Source organism: Rhincodon typus, chromosome 3 (assembly GCF_021869965.1).
Source record: "Rhincodon typus isolate 14 chromosome 3, sRhiTyp1.1, whole genome shotgun sequence".
Classification (NCBI taxonomy): domain Eukaryota; kingdom Metazoa; phylum Chordata; class Chondrichthyes; order Orectolobiformes; family Rhincodontidae; genus Rhincodon; species Rhincodon typus.
In genome coordinates this window covers 85,999,356-86,017,057 of record NC_063334.1, presented here as the reverse complement: position 1 = coordinate 86,017,057, position 17,702 = coordinate 85,999,356, and the positions used below count along the sequence as shown (strand labels likewise).

Genomic DNA, 17,702 nt, shown 5'->3' with positions numbered 1-17,702 from the left:
TCTGCTCCTATGATGCTGCTTGACCTGCTGTGTTCATCCAGCCCTGCACCTTGTTGTATCAATTTTTAATTCACTAGAATGTTCTTACCTTCTTATTCATGTCCTGAAGTCTTGGTTGTTGAGTTTTTTTCTTTGAATGATGTTTACGCAAAACTAAATTTTCTGACTACCATTTTATTGTTACCAGCAGAATAATTTTCCAAACCATATTGCAACACCCCACTGAATGGAATTAATTTAATGTTTGTTAATTATTTGTCTTTCTATTCAATAAGACAAACTGAAAGACTACATGTGATTATAGCAATATATAGATTTTTGAAATGGGGCAAATCTAGCAATGTTGAGCAGTTTTATTCTCTTGCCTTGCCTGTCCTGCCTAAGTGTATCAGCTCACAATGACCTGGATTGAATTTTATTTCCCACTGATCAGCCTAATGGAGGAGTCCATTTGCATCCTCCTGTAATTTTAAGGCTATCTTCCTCACAGCCCAGCAAAATGGAAGGTGACTGAATTGATAGAGAAATGGAGGAATACAGAGTCAAAGCTTGAAGAATGAATGAGGAGTTCAGGAAAGAGAGGCTGCAGAGATGCAATAGAAAAAAAAATCTTGAAGTTTGGAAAGAAGAGTGGAAAATGATGATGCAGATCAAGGTGCAAAAAGAACTCCAAATGCTGGAAATTGTGCGAAAATTGAAAGGATGGTACATAGTGAGGAAAATAGTCTTAAATTACAGGAGGATGCAAATGGACTGCTCAGATGGGCTGATCAGTTGGAAATAGAATTCAATCCAGGTAATATTGAGCTGATACACTTAGGCAGGACAAGCAAGGCAAGAGAATACATGATGCACAGTAGGATCTAGGGAAGAATCAAGGATCGGAGGGGCCTTGGTGTGCATGTACACCAGCCCCTTAAGGTAGCGTGACACATATTGAAAGTAGTTAAGAAGGCATATGGAATACTTGCTGTTTTTAGCCAAGGCTTGAAGTTTAAGTGCAGGGAGTGATGCTGGAACTGTATAACACATCTGTGAGGCCACAGCTAGAGTGTTGTGTGCAGTTTTGGAATTCACGTAATAGAGGGATGTGATTGCATAGACGAGAGTGCAGAGGACATTTACCAGGATGATGCCTGGGCTGGAGATTTTAAGCTATGTAGAGAGCTGCAATAGACTGGGATAACAAGGTGTAGAGCTGGATGAACACAGCAGGCCAGGCAGCATCAGAGGAGCAGGAAAGCTGACGTTTCAGGTCTGGACCCTTCTTCAGAAATGCACTCTTCTGCAATAGACTGGGGTTGTTTTCCTTGGAGCAAAGAAGACTTAGAGGGGACACGGTTAGACTATATACCATAAGAAATAGGAACAAGAGTAGGCAGTTTGGTTCCTCAAGCTTGCTCCACATTCAATAATGTTATAAATAATCTGACAATTCTTATGTCCACTTTCCTGCATTTTCCCAGGAACCCTTGATTCCCCTACTGATCAAGAATCTCTTTATCTCAGCATTAAGTGTATGCAAGGACTTGGCTCCCACAGCTCCCTGTGGCAAAGAGCTCTAAATTCTCTCAGCCCTCTCATAACCTTGGAAAATTAATGTAAATTAAGGGGCAGGAAGTTTAAAGGGAATGTGAGGAAACATTTTTACCATTCAGAGGTGGTGGAAATCAGGAACTCTTTGCCTGTGAGGGTGGTAGAGGCAGAACTCTCATAATGTTTAAAAAGTATCTACATGTATACTTGCAGTGCCAAGGCATACAAGGCAATGGGCCATGTGCTGGAAAATGGGGTTGTTTTTGACTGGAACAGACTCAGTGGGCTGAAGGGCCTTTTTCTTTGCTGTACACCTCTAGACCTTTATGATTCTATGACACACTGAAAGCACACAATAAAGCTAACAAAGATGTCTATATGTCATAGATAATTTGATCATAAGAAGAAACTGGAATTACTTCAGATTTGGGTTTTAAAAGCCCATAGATTGAGAGTGAGGGAATGAAAGAGAGAGAAAAGAGTTTCTGCTTTGAGCTCATTCAGAATGAATTGGAGTTAAATTTAAACATGGTAAATCTCAATTACTATTCATTGAATATCAAGAGGGAGAAGGAGCTTGCAGGAAGAGATGAATAGAATTCAGTAGGATGAAATTAACAAATTTATGGATAGTAAAGCAGTTACATAAAGTGGATAGATTGTTGTCAGAGAAGAGAGAGATTGCCCATAAAATGCCTTTTATCCTGTCAGTAAGTATGATAGAGATCATCAAAGCTCTGTACAATTATTTAAGAAGCATTCATCGTTCAAAAAGAATTGACTTTGTTGAAACTTAATGATTGTTGGCAGTACAAGGATCATTTTGTCGGCAAAAAGAAACTAAGTTTCTCGGACATAGTATTGTCATTGAAGATGTTAAGAGTTAAATTTCTGATTAGATTATATAACGGCATCCAATTTTTTGACCCTGGTCAAACAAAAATAATACGTATTTACATTTAGAAAACTTCTGCTCTGGAACTACTTTGACAGAAGTCTCCTGTTACTAAAAAGGCAGAGATCTGATCAGGATTTCTTGCAGGCAGCAGCAGAGAGGAGCAATGTAGAAATCATGTTCACAGCAGTGAGTGTGCATAGTCCACATTTTAGTGTTCAGCAACACAGCCAGCTGCTTGGACAGCTGTTGTGAAAAGCTAAGTATGTTAGGATATGTGTGCTGTTGTGGTGGCAGACAGGTGGGGGAATGGTAGAGGGCTAGAGTGCCAGTGGTTGTATGGCTAAGGGTCTAGGGCGAGTGGATGAATGTTTAGGGTAGTTTGGGCTGTGTCGTTGGGGGAGAGGTATCTGATCCGGCTGTCAGGGGCAGATGTTGTTACTGGAAGGTGTCATTGGAATCCAAGTTTCACATTGATAACTACCCAGGGATTAAAGGAAGCTTTTACTCCCCAAACAATTCCGAGGTAGGTTATGTAAATTGAAATGCTACGAATTCTTTGACTTTATTGGAGGGTTCCATAGGTAGGGGAATTGCCCTTAGGGAAATTTCCATTTTCCTAATGATTCCTTCTGAGTCAGTTACGTTGGCATTTTGTGCAGCATCCTGACATGTGACTCTAATATCCACTGCCTCAGTGGCTATCTGGCCATCAGAATTTCTGAGTCAGTTGAAGCAGGCTATTCAACCTGTGGAGTCCATACTGACTCTCCAAACAGCATCTCAACCAGACTCATCCCCCTACTCTATCCCTGTAATCATCCAATTCCCATGGTCAATCCACCTAGCCTGTACATCTTTGGACTATGGGAAGAAACCGGAGCACCCAGAGGAAACTCGTGCAGACATGAGGACAATGTGCAAACTCCACACAAACAGTCACCTGAAGGTGGAATTGAACCCATGTCCGTAGTGCTGTGAAGCAATAGTGCTAACCACTGAGCCACAGTGTCACTCCATAGAAGAGTTTGTTGTAAACAACTCCAGCAGTTTTGTGTCAAGAATTCCAAAGCACACAGTCACAAAGGCTTTTGCATTGGGCAGTGATATTGGAAGGAAAGATTTCATACAAAAAGATAGATTTTGAAGAGCAAAGGATGCAAGTTAGTGCAGGAAGATTCCACTATGTGCAGTGTAAAATTTGGTAAGGATAGGTATAGAGTCCATGCTGTAGAGTGGAATGCTCTCAGCAGATTTATGGATTAGGTGGAATTGTTGGCATAATTCATACATAATTTCTCCTGATTTCCCCCAAGGAAGAATAATGATGTATCAAGTCACATAAAATTTAACTGGCAGCCTTCCAAATATCATAATTTTATGTATGATTGAGGATGCTGAGTTGCCATAATCTCATTGAATGATGGAACAAATTTGATGGGCTGAATGGCCTACTTCTGCTCCAACTCTTATGATAATTGGATAATTTTAATTCTTTTCTTGCAATATGGATATTGCTGGCAAGGTTGGTTTTTATTGTGCATCCTTGGTTAACTTGAGAAAAAGGTGCCATGTTACATTCTCTTTTTGAAATACCAAATCAATAATTCAGTACCACTTCAGAGGATATTTAAAAGTCAAGCTTGTTGGTACGTGGTGGAATCATATGAAGAGCCTAAATGGTAAGGATTTTCAATTGGTTTTAAGGATGATCTGCAGACTTCGTCACTTTTATCTCTCTGATGTGTTTTGTTAACTTTTCTGATTTGAATTTTTGAAAACTGAATTCAAATTCTTAAATTACCACAGTGGGATTTTCATTTATTGTTGGTATTGGCCTCTGGATTACTATAACTACATTTGCTAAATATTTGGGACCTTCCAAAGACCTCATTTGGACTTGCACCAGTTGAAATCAACTGTACCATTTCTTCTGACCTTAATCAGGCCTTACAGGTACAATTTTTGAACTAGGCCAGGAGCTCATTTGAAATAATCCATTGAACTGAGAGTGGATTGAAAGATATGGTTGTGGACTCTGTCCTCACCAAGGACAGTCCTAGGATCTCAACTATTTGTAATTTATATTAATGATTTGAAGGAGGAAACAGAGTGTAATGTATCCAGATTTTGTGCTGATATGAACGTAGTGGGAGGGCGTATTGTGATGAGGACATAGTGGAATTAGAATCATTAGATGCTTGTTTTGTTTGGTACAGGCTTGATGGGCTGAAGGACCTTTTTCTGTTCTGTAGATCTCTATGACTCTATGAAGCTGTAAAGAATTTGCAAGGGGATGTACATAGGATGAGTGAGTGGGTCAAAGCTTGGCAGATTGAGTTCAATGTAGAAAAGTGAGAAGTCATGTACTTTGTAAGGAAGAACCAAAAGACACACTATTATTTAAATAAAGAGAGATTCCAAAAAAAATGTGGCACAGAGGGATCTAGGTATTCTTGTGCATGGAGACACAAAATGGTAGCATGCAAAAAGTAATTAAGAAGACAAATGGAATGTTCGCCTTTATTGTTCAGGGGTTGGAGTTTGAAAATAGGGATGACCTTTATTAGAAAACATAAAGGTAGATAAATCTTTGGGACCTAATCAAGTGTATCCCAGGACATTGTGGGAAGTTGGGAAATTGTGGGCCCTTAGCAGAAATGTTTGTATCATCTGTAAATTAGGTGAGGTGCTGGAGGACTGGAGAGTGGCTAATGTGCCTTTATTTAAGAAAGGTTTTATTTAAGGCTTATATAATTAATGGTAGGGCCCTGGGTAGTGTTGTAGAACAGAGAGATCTAGGGGTTCAGGTACATAATTCTTTTAAATTTGTATCACAGGTAAACAGCATAGTTAAGAAAGTGTTTACATGCTTGCTTTCATTGCTAAGACCTTTGAGTATAGGAGGTGGGCCGTCACATTGAGGATGTACAGGATGCTAGTGAGGCCTCTTCTAGAGTAAGGTGTGCAGTTCTGATCGCCATCCTATTGGGAGGATATTATTAAACTAGAAAGAATTCTGAAAAGATTTACCAGGATGTTGCTGGGAATGGAGGGTTTGAGTTATAAAAATAGGCTGGATAGGCCAGGACCTTTTTCACTGGAGCATAAGAAGTTGAGGGGTGACCTTATTGGGGTTTATAAAATCATAAGGGATGTAGATAAGGTGAATAGCAAAGGTCTTTTCCCTAGGGTGGGAGAGTTCAAAACTAGGGGCCATATTTTTAAGGGGAGAGGAGAAAGATTTAAAAATGACATGAGGGGCAACATTTTCAAACAGAGTGATTAGTGTGTAGAATGAACTGCCAGTGGTGGATGCAGATACAATTACAACATTTAAAAAATATTTGGATAAGTACATGAATAGGAAAGTTTTGGAGGGATATGGGCCAAGCACATTCGGGTGGGACTAGTTTAGTTTGGGAACGTGGTCAGCATGGACTGTTTGGACTGAAGGGTCTGTTTCCACGCTGTATGACTCTATAGCTGCACTGGGTGTTGGCAAAGTCAAGTCTGGAGTATAAAGTTTTGCTCCCTGTATTTCAAAAGCATTAGAATTTAAAAAGCATTCGCATTAAAATGCTACTCAAAACCAATTCATAAGGCTGATTCCTGAAATGAAGAGGTTAACCAAATTGGAAGAATGAGGGATGATCTTGTTGAAACATACAGGATTCTGAAGGGGCTTGACAAGAGTAAATGTTGAGAATTTTTTTCAGCTTGTGTGAATTAGAGAAGGTAGCGAATATATGGAATTCTCTACTCCAGAGGGTTTTGGAGTTGGATCAAGCTACACCTAAGCTGGTACAAAAGAATAGTTGAGGCCTAGGGCAAATCAGCCATGATTTTGTTGTATGGTGAGGCAGGCTTGAGGGACTGAATGGCCTACTCCTATGCCTGTTCCTTATGTTCACCGAAATTTAAAGGACAAAGTATACAGGCTAAAACTGTGGTAAATCTGGGGTCAGCGTTGAACCCCTGTCTCTGAATGCAAGAGCTTCTTTACTAATATCCCCATAATCCCAGCAATTTTAGGCCTACCAAAAGTTACAAGATTGTTTTTTTTCAATTGGGGTTTTATACATTCTCACAATAGTAGCTATTTCTTGAATATCATTTGTTTGTTTAGATAACATGAACAATCCACAAGCAGTGAAAAGATTAAATCAAATTGCTTTGGTTTGATTTCCAGCCAGTCTTGGGATAGCTTCCGAAATCATAGTGATTATTGAAGCCTCTGATGATGCCTATGGTGTGTTCCAGTTCAGCAATGATTCTTTGTATATGAATAGTACAGAACCCAAAGACAGTCTTGAAATTGTTTTATTACAGGTCAGTAATTTATCTTGCTTGATATTGAATATTTTATCAGAGCTGGAAAATAGAAATTCTGCTGAATTATGAAAATATGTTGTTGTTTAAGATGTTGAGTATGTTGTGTTAAATTGAAGTTTATATGCTGGTGGAACTCATTGGAAAATGTCTGAGATTGACAAGCTGCATTATACAATTCATGAGTTTAATAAGTTGTTTGACTTTTTAGGTTGAACGAGCTGGTGGTACTCTGTCTCAGGCAACCTTATTTTGGGATGTTGTTTCTGATCCTTACAATGATTTGGTCAACATCCATGGCAATGTCACATTCAAAGTCGGACAATCTCTGGCCAACATTGTGCTGCAGGTGGCTTCTGATGAAGTGCCAGAATTGGATGAAGAATTTATGATTTACATCAGTAACGTTTCACACGGTCGCCTAGGAATTTTAACAAATGCTACTTTGACAGTCCTAGCTAATGATGACCCCTATGGAGTGTTTGTCTTTTCGGAAAGAAGTCAGCCAGTCAGAGTTGAAGAAGGAGACCTGAATGTGACACTGACAATTGAGCGGTTAAGTGGATTTATGGGTATTGCCTTGGTCACGTACTCAACTGTGGATGATACAAAGTCAGCTAATCTGCCATATTTCATTACTAGAGCAACAAAGGAAACTGATTACCTTGTTATATATGGGTCAATAATCTTTGAAGCCAATCAAACAGAAGCGAATATAACGATTCCCATACTGGATGATGTGGAACCTGAGCGACCAGAGTCTGTGTTTGTCCAGTTGGATAATGTCGCGCTGCTAAAAGGGGAGCAGGACAGGCCAAGTGAGTAGTCTGAAATGGTCGATCAGATATTTGTTCTTTTCTGATGTTCAAGTTCGATTAGCCTGTTTGTAAAAAAATGTTATTGTCTTCCTCTTCTGAATTCCATACATCACTCTCTTATAAAAACTTGCTGCCACACCTCTGTCAGTTCCACCCTAAATTATGCTGCGAAGATGGCCCTCCAGTCTGTCTCATGTTTCAGTTTTATTGTTTCCTTATTCCATGAAGGAGTGTCCAGGTGAAATCAAAAACTTGCCAGTTGTGGAATCGACTGAGCCTATTTAGAAGCTTCTATACTTCAAGCTACTGAAAGCTTTATTCTCACTTCTGGGACACAAATCACGGGGAGGCCAGTTAGATTAGTTGGCCAGGAGGCTAGAGTCTGATACAGAATGATGCCAATGAATGATATTTACTTGCTTATTTCTTTGCAACTTATTACTAATCTTTTTTACCCATACTTTTCTCTTGCCCACTTTCAGAAACTATCAACTTCTTTTCGGTTCTTTGAAATTATCTTTATATTAAATATATTACTGTGCCACTGACCCTCCTGATGAATCTGCATGAGGTGGGGTGTAAAGTCGTGCAGGAGATAATTCTATTGGTTCTCCACTACATGAAATAATTTTCAAAATTCTGGACTCAGTCATATAGTAAAATAAAACAAAGAACTACAGATGCTGGGGATCTGAAAGAAAGAGACAGAAATTGATGGAGAAACTCAGTGGGTCTGGCCGGACCTGCGGAAAGAAAGCAGAGTTAACGTTTCGGGTCCAGTGACAGTCATCTTGATGTTTTAATATATTAATATACACCTCTTATTTTTTAATCAAGACAATGTGTTAGCCAATAAAAGGGATATGTCCAACCTCAGTGAAATATGGAACTCTGCCTATTAAAAATTGTTAATTTAGGAAAGTGGATTCTGCTTCTGCAAGTTAACAAAGCAGGCTAAGTACATATGAAGCTTGGTTATGGTACCTTGTGTTCTTGGTAAAGGTAATAAAGCAGAAAGTGCTGAAAAAACGCAGCAGGTCTGGCAGAATCTATTGTCCGAAAAAGCCAGACTAACTCATTCGGCTTAAATTTCCATCAAATGTTTGATGCTAGGAATTTTATTATTCCAGTGATGATGGGGATTTTAAGCTTTAAACCATATAGCGATCAGTTACAGTGGATAGTAAATATGTGTTTGCTTCTTCTAGATCTGATGGCCATGTAATCTAATGGGATAAAGGTGTAACTCACTGTTGAAAAATAGCAGGGTCTGGTTGCTTTGGGTTTCTACCAGCTTATTGCTGCCTTGTTGCTTACTGCTTAAGAGGTAAATGCCATTAAAAGCAAGGTGGGGTTGAGGATGTACTATACTAAGTGTATTGCTTCATTATCTAACATGATGGCTAGTGTCTTTTCTCACTTGTAAGAGGCCACTTTTAGAATACATACAATTCTGGTTGCCCTTCTCTAGGAAGGATGTTGTTAAACTTGAGAGGGTGCAGAAAATGTTTACAAGGATGTTGCCAGGACTAGAGGGTTTCAGTTAAAGGAAGAGGCTGGGACATCTTTCCCTGGAGTGTAGGATCATAGAACCTCTACAGTGTGGAAACAGGCCATTCAGCCCAATGAGTCCACATTGCCCCTCTGAAGACCATCCCACCCAGACCCATTCCCCTACCCCTGCAATTCCCTTGTCTAACCCAAGCATTCTTGGGCACTATGGACAATTTAGCATAGCCAATCCACCTACCCTCCACACCTTTGGATTGTGGGAGGAAACCAGAGCAAAGCCACGCAGACACGGAGAGAATGTGCACACTCCACACAGACAGTTGCCTGAGGGTGGAATTGAACCTGGGTCCCTGGCACTGTGAGGCAGCAGTGCTAACCACTAAGCCACCATGCTACTGAGGGGTGACCTTATAGAGGTTTATAAAATCATGAGGGTCATAGGTAAAGTCTTTTCCATAAGGCAGGAGAGTCCAAAACTAGAGGACATAGGTTTAAGGTGAGAGGGGAAAGATTTACAAAGGACCTGAAGGGTACCTTTTCACTGAGAGGATGGTGCGTGTTTGGAACGAGCTGCCAGAGAAAGTGGTAGAGTGGGGTACAATTACCACATTTAAAAGACATTTGGACAGGTACATGGATAAGAAAGATTTAGAAGGATATGGGCCAAAGACAGGCAAATGGGACTAGTCAGTTTGGGAAGCCTGGTGGGCATGGCTGATTTGAGGCAAAGTCTCTGTTTCTGTGCTGTATGACACTATGACTCATCAATTCAAACCATTACAATGCTTAGCTAAACTTCTTTATTTGGTCACACACCAGCCAAGTTCTTCTGAAAAGCATTTCTTGGCTTTTGAAATTTGTACGATTAGGAGAGAATTGAAAAAGAATTTTCATTTGTTATCTGCTTACTATTCTTGCCATTGAGTAACCACAATGTATTTCATTATGCGTACGCTTGTGTGGACAGGATCTGTAAGGTTTGAGGGAAAACACCAGAATGCACAGAGCGATGTTTTAGCTGAAAAATAGAACATAGAACATAGAACATAGAACATTACAGCGCAGTACAGGCCCTTCGGCTCTCGATGTTGCGCCGACCTGTGAAACCTATCTGAAGCCCATCTAACCTAAACTATTCCATTATCATCCATATGTTTATCCAATGACCATTTAAATGCCCTTAAAGTGGGCAAGTCTACTATTTTTGCAGGCAGGGCATTCCACGCCCTTACTACTCTCTGAGTAAAGAACCTACCTCTGACATCTGTCCTATATCTATCACCCCTCAATTTAAAGCTATGTCCCCTCGTGCTAGCCATCACCATCCGAGGAAAAAGGCTCCCACTGTCCACCCTATCTAATCCTCTGATCATCTTGTATGTCTCTATCAAGTCACCTCTTAACCTTCTTCTCTCTAACGAAAACAGCCTCAAAACCCTCAGCCTTTCCTCATAAGACCTTCCCTCCATACCAGGCAACATCCTGGTAAATCTCCTCTGCACCCTTTCCAATGCTTCCACATCCTTCCTATAATGCGGTGACCAGAACTGTACGCAATACTCCAAGTGCAGCCGCACCAGAGTTTTGTACAGCTGCAACATGACCTCATGGCTCCGAAACTCAATCCCTCTACCAATAAAACCTAACATACTGTACGCCTTCTTAACAACGCTATCAACCTGGGTGGCAACTTTCAGTGATCTATGCACATGGACACCGAGATCTTTCTGCTCATCCACACTACCAAGAATCTTACCATTAGTCCAGTACTCTGTATTCCTGTTACTCCTTCCAAAGTGAATCACCTCACACTTTTCCGCATTAAACTCCGTTTGCCACCTCTCAGCCCAGCTCTGCAGCTTATCTATGTCCCTCTGTAACCTGCAACATCCTTCCGCACTATCCACAACTCCACCGACTTTGGTGTCATCCGCAAATTTACTAACCCATCCTTCTACGCCCTCATCCAGGTCATTTATAAAAATGACAAACAGCAGTGGCCCCAAAACAGATCCTTGCGGTACACCGCTAGTAACTGAACTCCAGGATGAACATTTCCCTTCAACCACCACCCTCTGTCTTCTTATAGCTAGCCAATTTCTGATCCAAACCGCTAAATCACCCTCAATCCCATGCCTCCGTATTTTCTGCAATAGCCTACCATGGGGAACCTTATCAAACGCTTTACTGAAATCCAAATACACCACATCAACCGCTTTACCCTCATCCACCTGTTTGGTCACCTTAGCTTAGCTACACGCTTACAAATGTGCATGCCCCATGTTATCTTCTTACTTGAAGTTTTAATCCAATGCAAAGATAAGTAACAAGGGTTCTGTGGCAGTCGTAGTATTCCTACCACTGATTAGGAAGTCCAGGTTCATGTCTCATCTGTCCCAGAGGTGTGTCCTAGCAAGTCTGAACATGTTGATTGAAATAACTATAAATAACCAATCAGTTGGCTAAACGCGTACAAGGGAACAGACAGGTACAGAATTAAATTCTTTTAATAGTTTTCGCTTTTGAAATGTGTATTACCTCAATCTAGTTAGCTAATGGAAAAATGAATTTTGTAATTTGTAGGCAATAATATGTATTTTGCCTGCTTGTGAAGAAATGACTAATTATTGTAATTAGCTGGTATAGAACTCGAATATTGCTGAAAATTTCAAAGGTTTTCATCTTGCTCTCATCAGGACATTGTGCAAGTATTCAAGGAGAAATGTGAAGTGTACACTATGGGAAGGGAGAGTGCTGATTGGTTGGCAAGTGGGCTCTACCTGGTACAGGTGTTGCCATGGAAATTGCACCAGTTAATTTTGATCGACAGTTAATGGGCAGACTGTGTTAAACTTTAAACCAGGCAAGGTATTGACTGTAGGGAAACAGCCCACACTTGCAAAACTTGAAATGCACTGTCTAACGTTAGATCTAATTCGCAACTGGACAACATTTACTGGACAATTCTGAATGTACGAGCAATCATGTAAACAACCAAATTAGGATTGTTAGTTGGGTTTGCAATGTGGTGCACTTGCATGTACTGGAAACTACATATATTTGTACTTTGGGCATCGTTCATTGTAGATTTAAAAAATCTGTACATGCATTCTTATTTATCTTTGTTCAGCACAAAGTCACTCAAATAATGTTGAACAAGGATGAAAATTCAAGAGTTGCTTGAGAAATCTGACAGATTGAAATTCTTTCTGTCCTGATTGGAGCTTTTTCAGCAGAACAGATTCAGTGGACGCTACTAACTTACCAGTAACTATTTAGTAGTGTATTTAGCTGCAGAAAGTGCATTAACTTATGACGTCCTAAATAAACTGCCCAGTACAATAGTTCTAACTTTGTGAAATTAATTGACCTGGTCAAGCACTTAGTGTTGTGTATTTGGTGAACTGTCACTTTAAGGATTTGATCACATGATAATGATGATGTCATCAGCCATTTCAGGCAAGAAACCACTAAGTCTAACCTTGCTGTCTGTCAGGAAACATTTCCATCATAAAGCTCCTGCTGTTAAATGTTTTGGCCTCTTGGTCCTTCTTGGAAATAACACTTAGTAAAAAAGGTGGATACAACATTTTTCAGTATTGATTCATGCAAACATGCGAAATAGGAACAACAGTAGACCATTCAGCCCCTTGAGCCTATCTGTCATTCAATAAGGTCATGGCTGATCTGTTTGTGTTTCCAATAACCCTTGATTTCCTGCCTCACAAGAATCTTATCAATTTGTATTATTCAATGACACCACCTCCTTTGTCTTCTGAGACAAAGAGTTCTAAAGTCACACCACCCTTTGGGAGAAAAGAATTCAAAGCTACTTGTATGAATGAATAGTTATTTAATTCACTGAACAACAAAAACAACTTGTAGCTAAAATGCTATGTGAGCAGATCAAATCTGCAAATTTTGAATACTGGGTTCATAGCTAGTGGCAAATTTGTGTGCAATGGAATTGAAGTGCTAACTCCCAATACCATATTTAATTTATCATCCAGGTATGGGTTACACATTGGGTTACAATATAAACATGGTCTTCAGCCAGAATTTTTTTTTGTGAAGGCAGTGACCCTGCCACTAGCTGTAAAGTCAGGTCTTGAGTCTATCTCCACAGGGCTGGAAAACCTGGAGTTAATATAGTGGCAGTTAAGCTGTTAACTGACCCTGGTCATGACTTCTGACCACATCAGAGGAAGTCCTGTTCTAAAGGGTAAGTAGCCATTCAGTCCCTGGAGCACTACCCTGGGCACAGCAGCCAACCTTCCACCAAAATTACCATTGGAAACTGAATGCTAACATAAGTAGAGTGATGTTACTGGCATCAATGAGACAAGCCCCTCACTGGGATGTAGGGGACAGCAATGAGTGGATGGAGAGGTTGGTAATAAGCAGGGGTGAGGATCACAGTTGTGCTAGCCTCTGTTGAGCACAGGGTGATTGAGCCATGAGAAGCCAGACAATCAGAATTTACTTAGAGGTTTCTCTGCTTGGTGTGCCTGCACACTCCCACAATGTGCATAAAATACCAGTGGGGTTGGAAGGAGATCCTTGTAGCTATTAAAAGGCCACTTGGGGACCTTAGTTGGCCTAAGGCTGGGTGGGCTGCTTGACACCTTGTTGCTGTTAAAATAGGAGTGGAGGTAGACCTGGTCCCCTACCATGCCACACAGTGCCGTGTATTCCCACCAGTCCCTTCTTACCACCCTGCCCCTGGTTGGGAAGGGAGGGTTGTAGTAAAGGGAGTAAAATTCTGGCCTTAGTGACAAAACAACTGACAGTTGTCATGGTCAGGAATCACTCACTAACAAGTATGATTGTCTACCTAGAAAATTGTGTGTGAGCATGACCTAGATATAAAAATATTTGGAATCATCTTGTTTGTATCTCCTTTGATATGGAAGATGAACAGAATATTAATTAACACATGATATTCCTATGTTCACTCACAAGTGATGGAATTATTTCTAACCATTGAATTTTTTTGGGAGGGGGTATATTCAGACAGATATACTGTACCCTGTGTGATGACAGACACTCTGTCTTTTAGTTGTTGGCTCTCCACGACTTGGACAGAAGGATGACATCATGGCCCATGTGATAATCAATGCCAACGATGATGCATTTGGTACTCTGCAGCTTTCAACTTCCGCTGTACGAGTTTCTGAAAATTATATTGGACCAATAATCAATGTGACCAGAACTGGGGGGATATTTGCAGATGTTTCTGTAAAATTCCAAGCTTTGTCGATGACAGCGAGAGTTGGTAAGAGATGTTAATACCTATTAATATTACACCTAGACTTGTCGTATTTTTCTGTGGTTCACCAATGAATATGAAAATTTTATTAATATGACTTGAGAGTGCAGTGCATCATCTATAAAATCTGATATTGCCTGTCTCGAAATGGCAGGATGTTATGCTGTAGCTATAATTATCCACCCATGGTTACCATTCTGAGTTAACATGTCATTTCCTCTCCTCCTCTTAAAGCTTTTTATGCATCTCTTCATTTTGCGCCACAAATAACCGTGGATGCTTTGGATATTTGGATGGACCGTCTGGAATTCACACTAAGTATTAACCTGCTCAGCCTTCAGAAATTATTTCAAGACCTATCTCTCCAATAATTATTTAGTGCATATTTCCCAAATGCCCAGTTGTGTTTTTTCATTTCTTTTTTATATTATAGTTACATTAAAATTGTGATTTGATTTTGTCAAACAATAGAAGAGAGAGGAGGAGAATTGAGTTTAGATAGTCTGTCAAAGGGAGATGAAAAGGAGAAAGTGTAGCGAATATCAATTGATCTACTTTGTTCATTGTCCTGCAGTCACTTTTAGAGTAGAATTGATGGCATACATGTTTCTTGGATTTCAATTTGGCAAGACTATTGTAAGGTCATGAAGGCTGAGTGAAGGCAGCAAACAATAAGAGAAATACAGCAAAAAAAGGAATGTAACTGATGAAATATAATTTAGTGGAGAATGCTGATCACAATCAAAATGTTAAACTGGTGGCCAAAGAATGACTGAGTGAAATTTTGAAATCCAAGGAAGACTGGGATATGTTGAACATAAGCAACTACTTCTAAAAGAGAATAAAATATGTATAGTGTCTCTATATGCATGATCCCTTCAAAACGTTGCATTGTTTCAAATCTAATTTTTCAGAGAAAACCACTGATAGAACTGTGTTTTTTGTATTACTTCTGTAGGTGAAGATTACAGTATAGCATCTTCTGATGTTCTTTTGCTCGAAGGGGAAACAAGCAAAGCTGTGCCAATTTACCTCCTTAATGACATAATTCCAGAGCTTGAAGAGTCATTTCGTGTTGAACTTATTAATGAGACGACAGGGGGGGCTGTGCTTGGAGCTGTCACACAGGCAACCATTACGATCGAAGCTTCAGATGACCCTTATGGATCCTTCGGTAAAATCAAACTCATTTGCTTGTAGTTGACCAGCGTGATTAGTAAGCAGATAGTTAGATTGCATTGAGTATAAGTCGAAATGTCATAACATTCAAGGTTATAGGCCAGGTGCTGGAAAGTGGGATTAGTGTACATAGGTCAGTACAGACTCAATAGGCAAAAGGGCCTCTTCTGTGCTGTATGACTCTATGAATGTGAATCTAAGATAAAGAGCGACAATTATGGGTTACCCAGGCCAGTAGTTTTGAACCAGTGTGCTGCAGTACAGTCTTGTTCTGTGACAATGGTGAGAGGTGTGCCACAAAATGTTGGGGAAGCAGCTCTGCTTTACCTGAGCACCAAGGCTGTGTTTCCGATCTCCTCCAGGGCCCCTTTGTCTGTTATTAAAGGAAGTATCTGCTGGCATTTGTCACCTCACTTACACAGGGAGAAGGGAAATCTGCTCCGTGTGTTGTGGAATTATTTATTTCATTGAAGTGTGAAAAGGTTAGGACTCACTGACACAGGCTTTGGTCATGAGTGAATGAACATAGGTTTGCTGCTCAAGATTGTTTTTTTTCTTGGCTGGTCGGCAATACTCTTTGCCTTTAACACAACTTCTTAAAATTAGCCCTTAAACTGTAACTTAATTTCATCTACTCTGTAATGCATCACACCACTCTAAATTTATACTCCTAAAGTCTTGTATCTCATTCATATTGTTAGCACTTCAAACATTACACATAACATCACATCAAAAAGTAATAATTGTGTAACTAAAAAAAAGAGAATAAACCAATCAGTAGTTTTGCTTATGTACAATAGCCTGGTCTATCCATCTGGGCAGAAGTTGGGATTTGGCAAAAATCTGTTTATCACCAGAAAGTAAAAGGCGTGAATGTTAATTGAACATAGAATATACAACAGTACAGCACAGTACAGACCCTTCAGCCCACGATGTTGTGCCGACCTATTAGCCTACTAATATCAATCTACCCTGCCTACCCTACCTTTTACTATCCTCCATGTGCCTATCCAAGAGTCGATTAAAAGTCTCTAAAGTATCTGGCTCCACTACCACTGCTGGCAGCGCATTCCACACGCCCACCACTCTCTGTGTGAAGAAGCTACCTCTGACATCTTCCCTATACCTTCCTCCAATCACCTTAAAATTATGCCCCCTTGTAATAGTCATTTTCGCACCCGGCCCATAGCCTTGAATGTTATGACGTTTCGAATTATACTCAATGACTGGGAAAAAGTCTCTGACTATCACTCTATCTATGCCTCTCATCATCTTGTACACCTCTCTCCAGTCACCTCTCATCCTTTTTCGCTCCAATGAAAAAAGCCCTAGCTCCCTCAACCTTTCCTCATAAGACCTGCCCTCTAGTCCAGGCAGCATCCTGGTAAATATCCTCTGCACCCTCTCTAAAGCTTCCACATCTTTCCTATGGTGAGGTGACCAGAATGGAACACAATATTCCAAGTGTGGTCTAACCAGAGTTTTACAGAGCTGCAGCATAATCTCGTGGCTCTTAAACCCAATTCCCCTGCCAATGAAAGCCAACACACCATATGCCTACTTTACAACCCTATCAACTTGGGTAGCAACTTTGAGGGATCTATGGACGTGGACCCCAAAATCCCTCTGTTCCTCCACACTGCCAAGAATCCTGCCATTAACCCTGTATTCTGCATTCAAATTCAACCTTCCAAAATGAATCACTTCACACTTTTCTGGGTTGAATTCCAGTTGCCACTTCTTTGCCCAGCTCTGCATCCTGTCAATGTCAATTTGCAACCTATAACGCAGTCCACAACTCCACCAACCTTCGTGTTATCGGCAAACTTACTAAACCACCCTTTCACTTCCTCATCCAAGTCATTTATAAAGACCTCAAAAGAGCAGAGGTCCCAGAACAGATCCCTGCAGTACACCACTGGTCACCGAGCTCCAGGCTGAATACTTTCCATCTGCTACCACCCTCTGTCTTCTATTGGACAGCCAGTTTTGTATTCAGACAGCCAAATTTCCCTGAATCCCATGCCTCCTTACTTTCTGAATGAGCCTACCATGGGGAACCTTATCAAATGCCTTGCTGAAATCCAGATACACCACATCCACTGCTCTACCTTCATCAATGTGTTTTGTCACATCCTCAAAGAATTCAATAAGGCTTGTG

At 40.4% G+C, this 17,702-nt stretch overlaps 1 protein-coding gene across 1 annotated transcript in view; it reads left to right on the top strand.

Moving 5' to 3' along the window:
* The window catches only part of adgrv1 (adhesion G protein-coupled receptor V1), a 407,915-nt gene that overhangs the window by 111,352 nt on the left and 278,861 nt on the right, over positions 1-17,702 (top strand). Inside the window, exons 27-30 of the mRNA XM_048593741.1 lie at positions 6,624-6,763; positions 6,975-7,581; positions 14,153-14,368; positions 15,321-15,536. Coding sequence (XP_048449698.1) covers positions 6,624-6,763; positions 6,975-7,581; positions 14,153-14,368; positions 15,321-15,536 — 1,179 coding nt within the window. The remainder of the gene's footprint in view (positions 1-6,623; positions 6,764-6,974; positions 7,582-14,152; positions 14,369-15,320; positions 15,537-17,702) is intronic.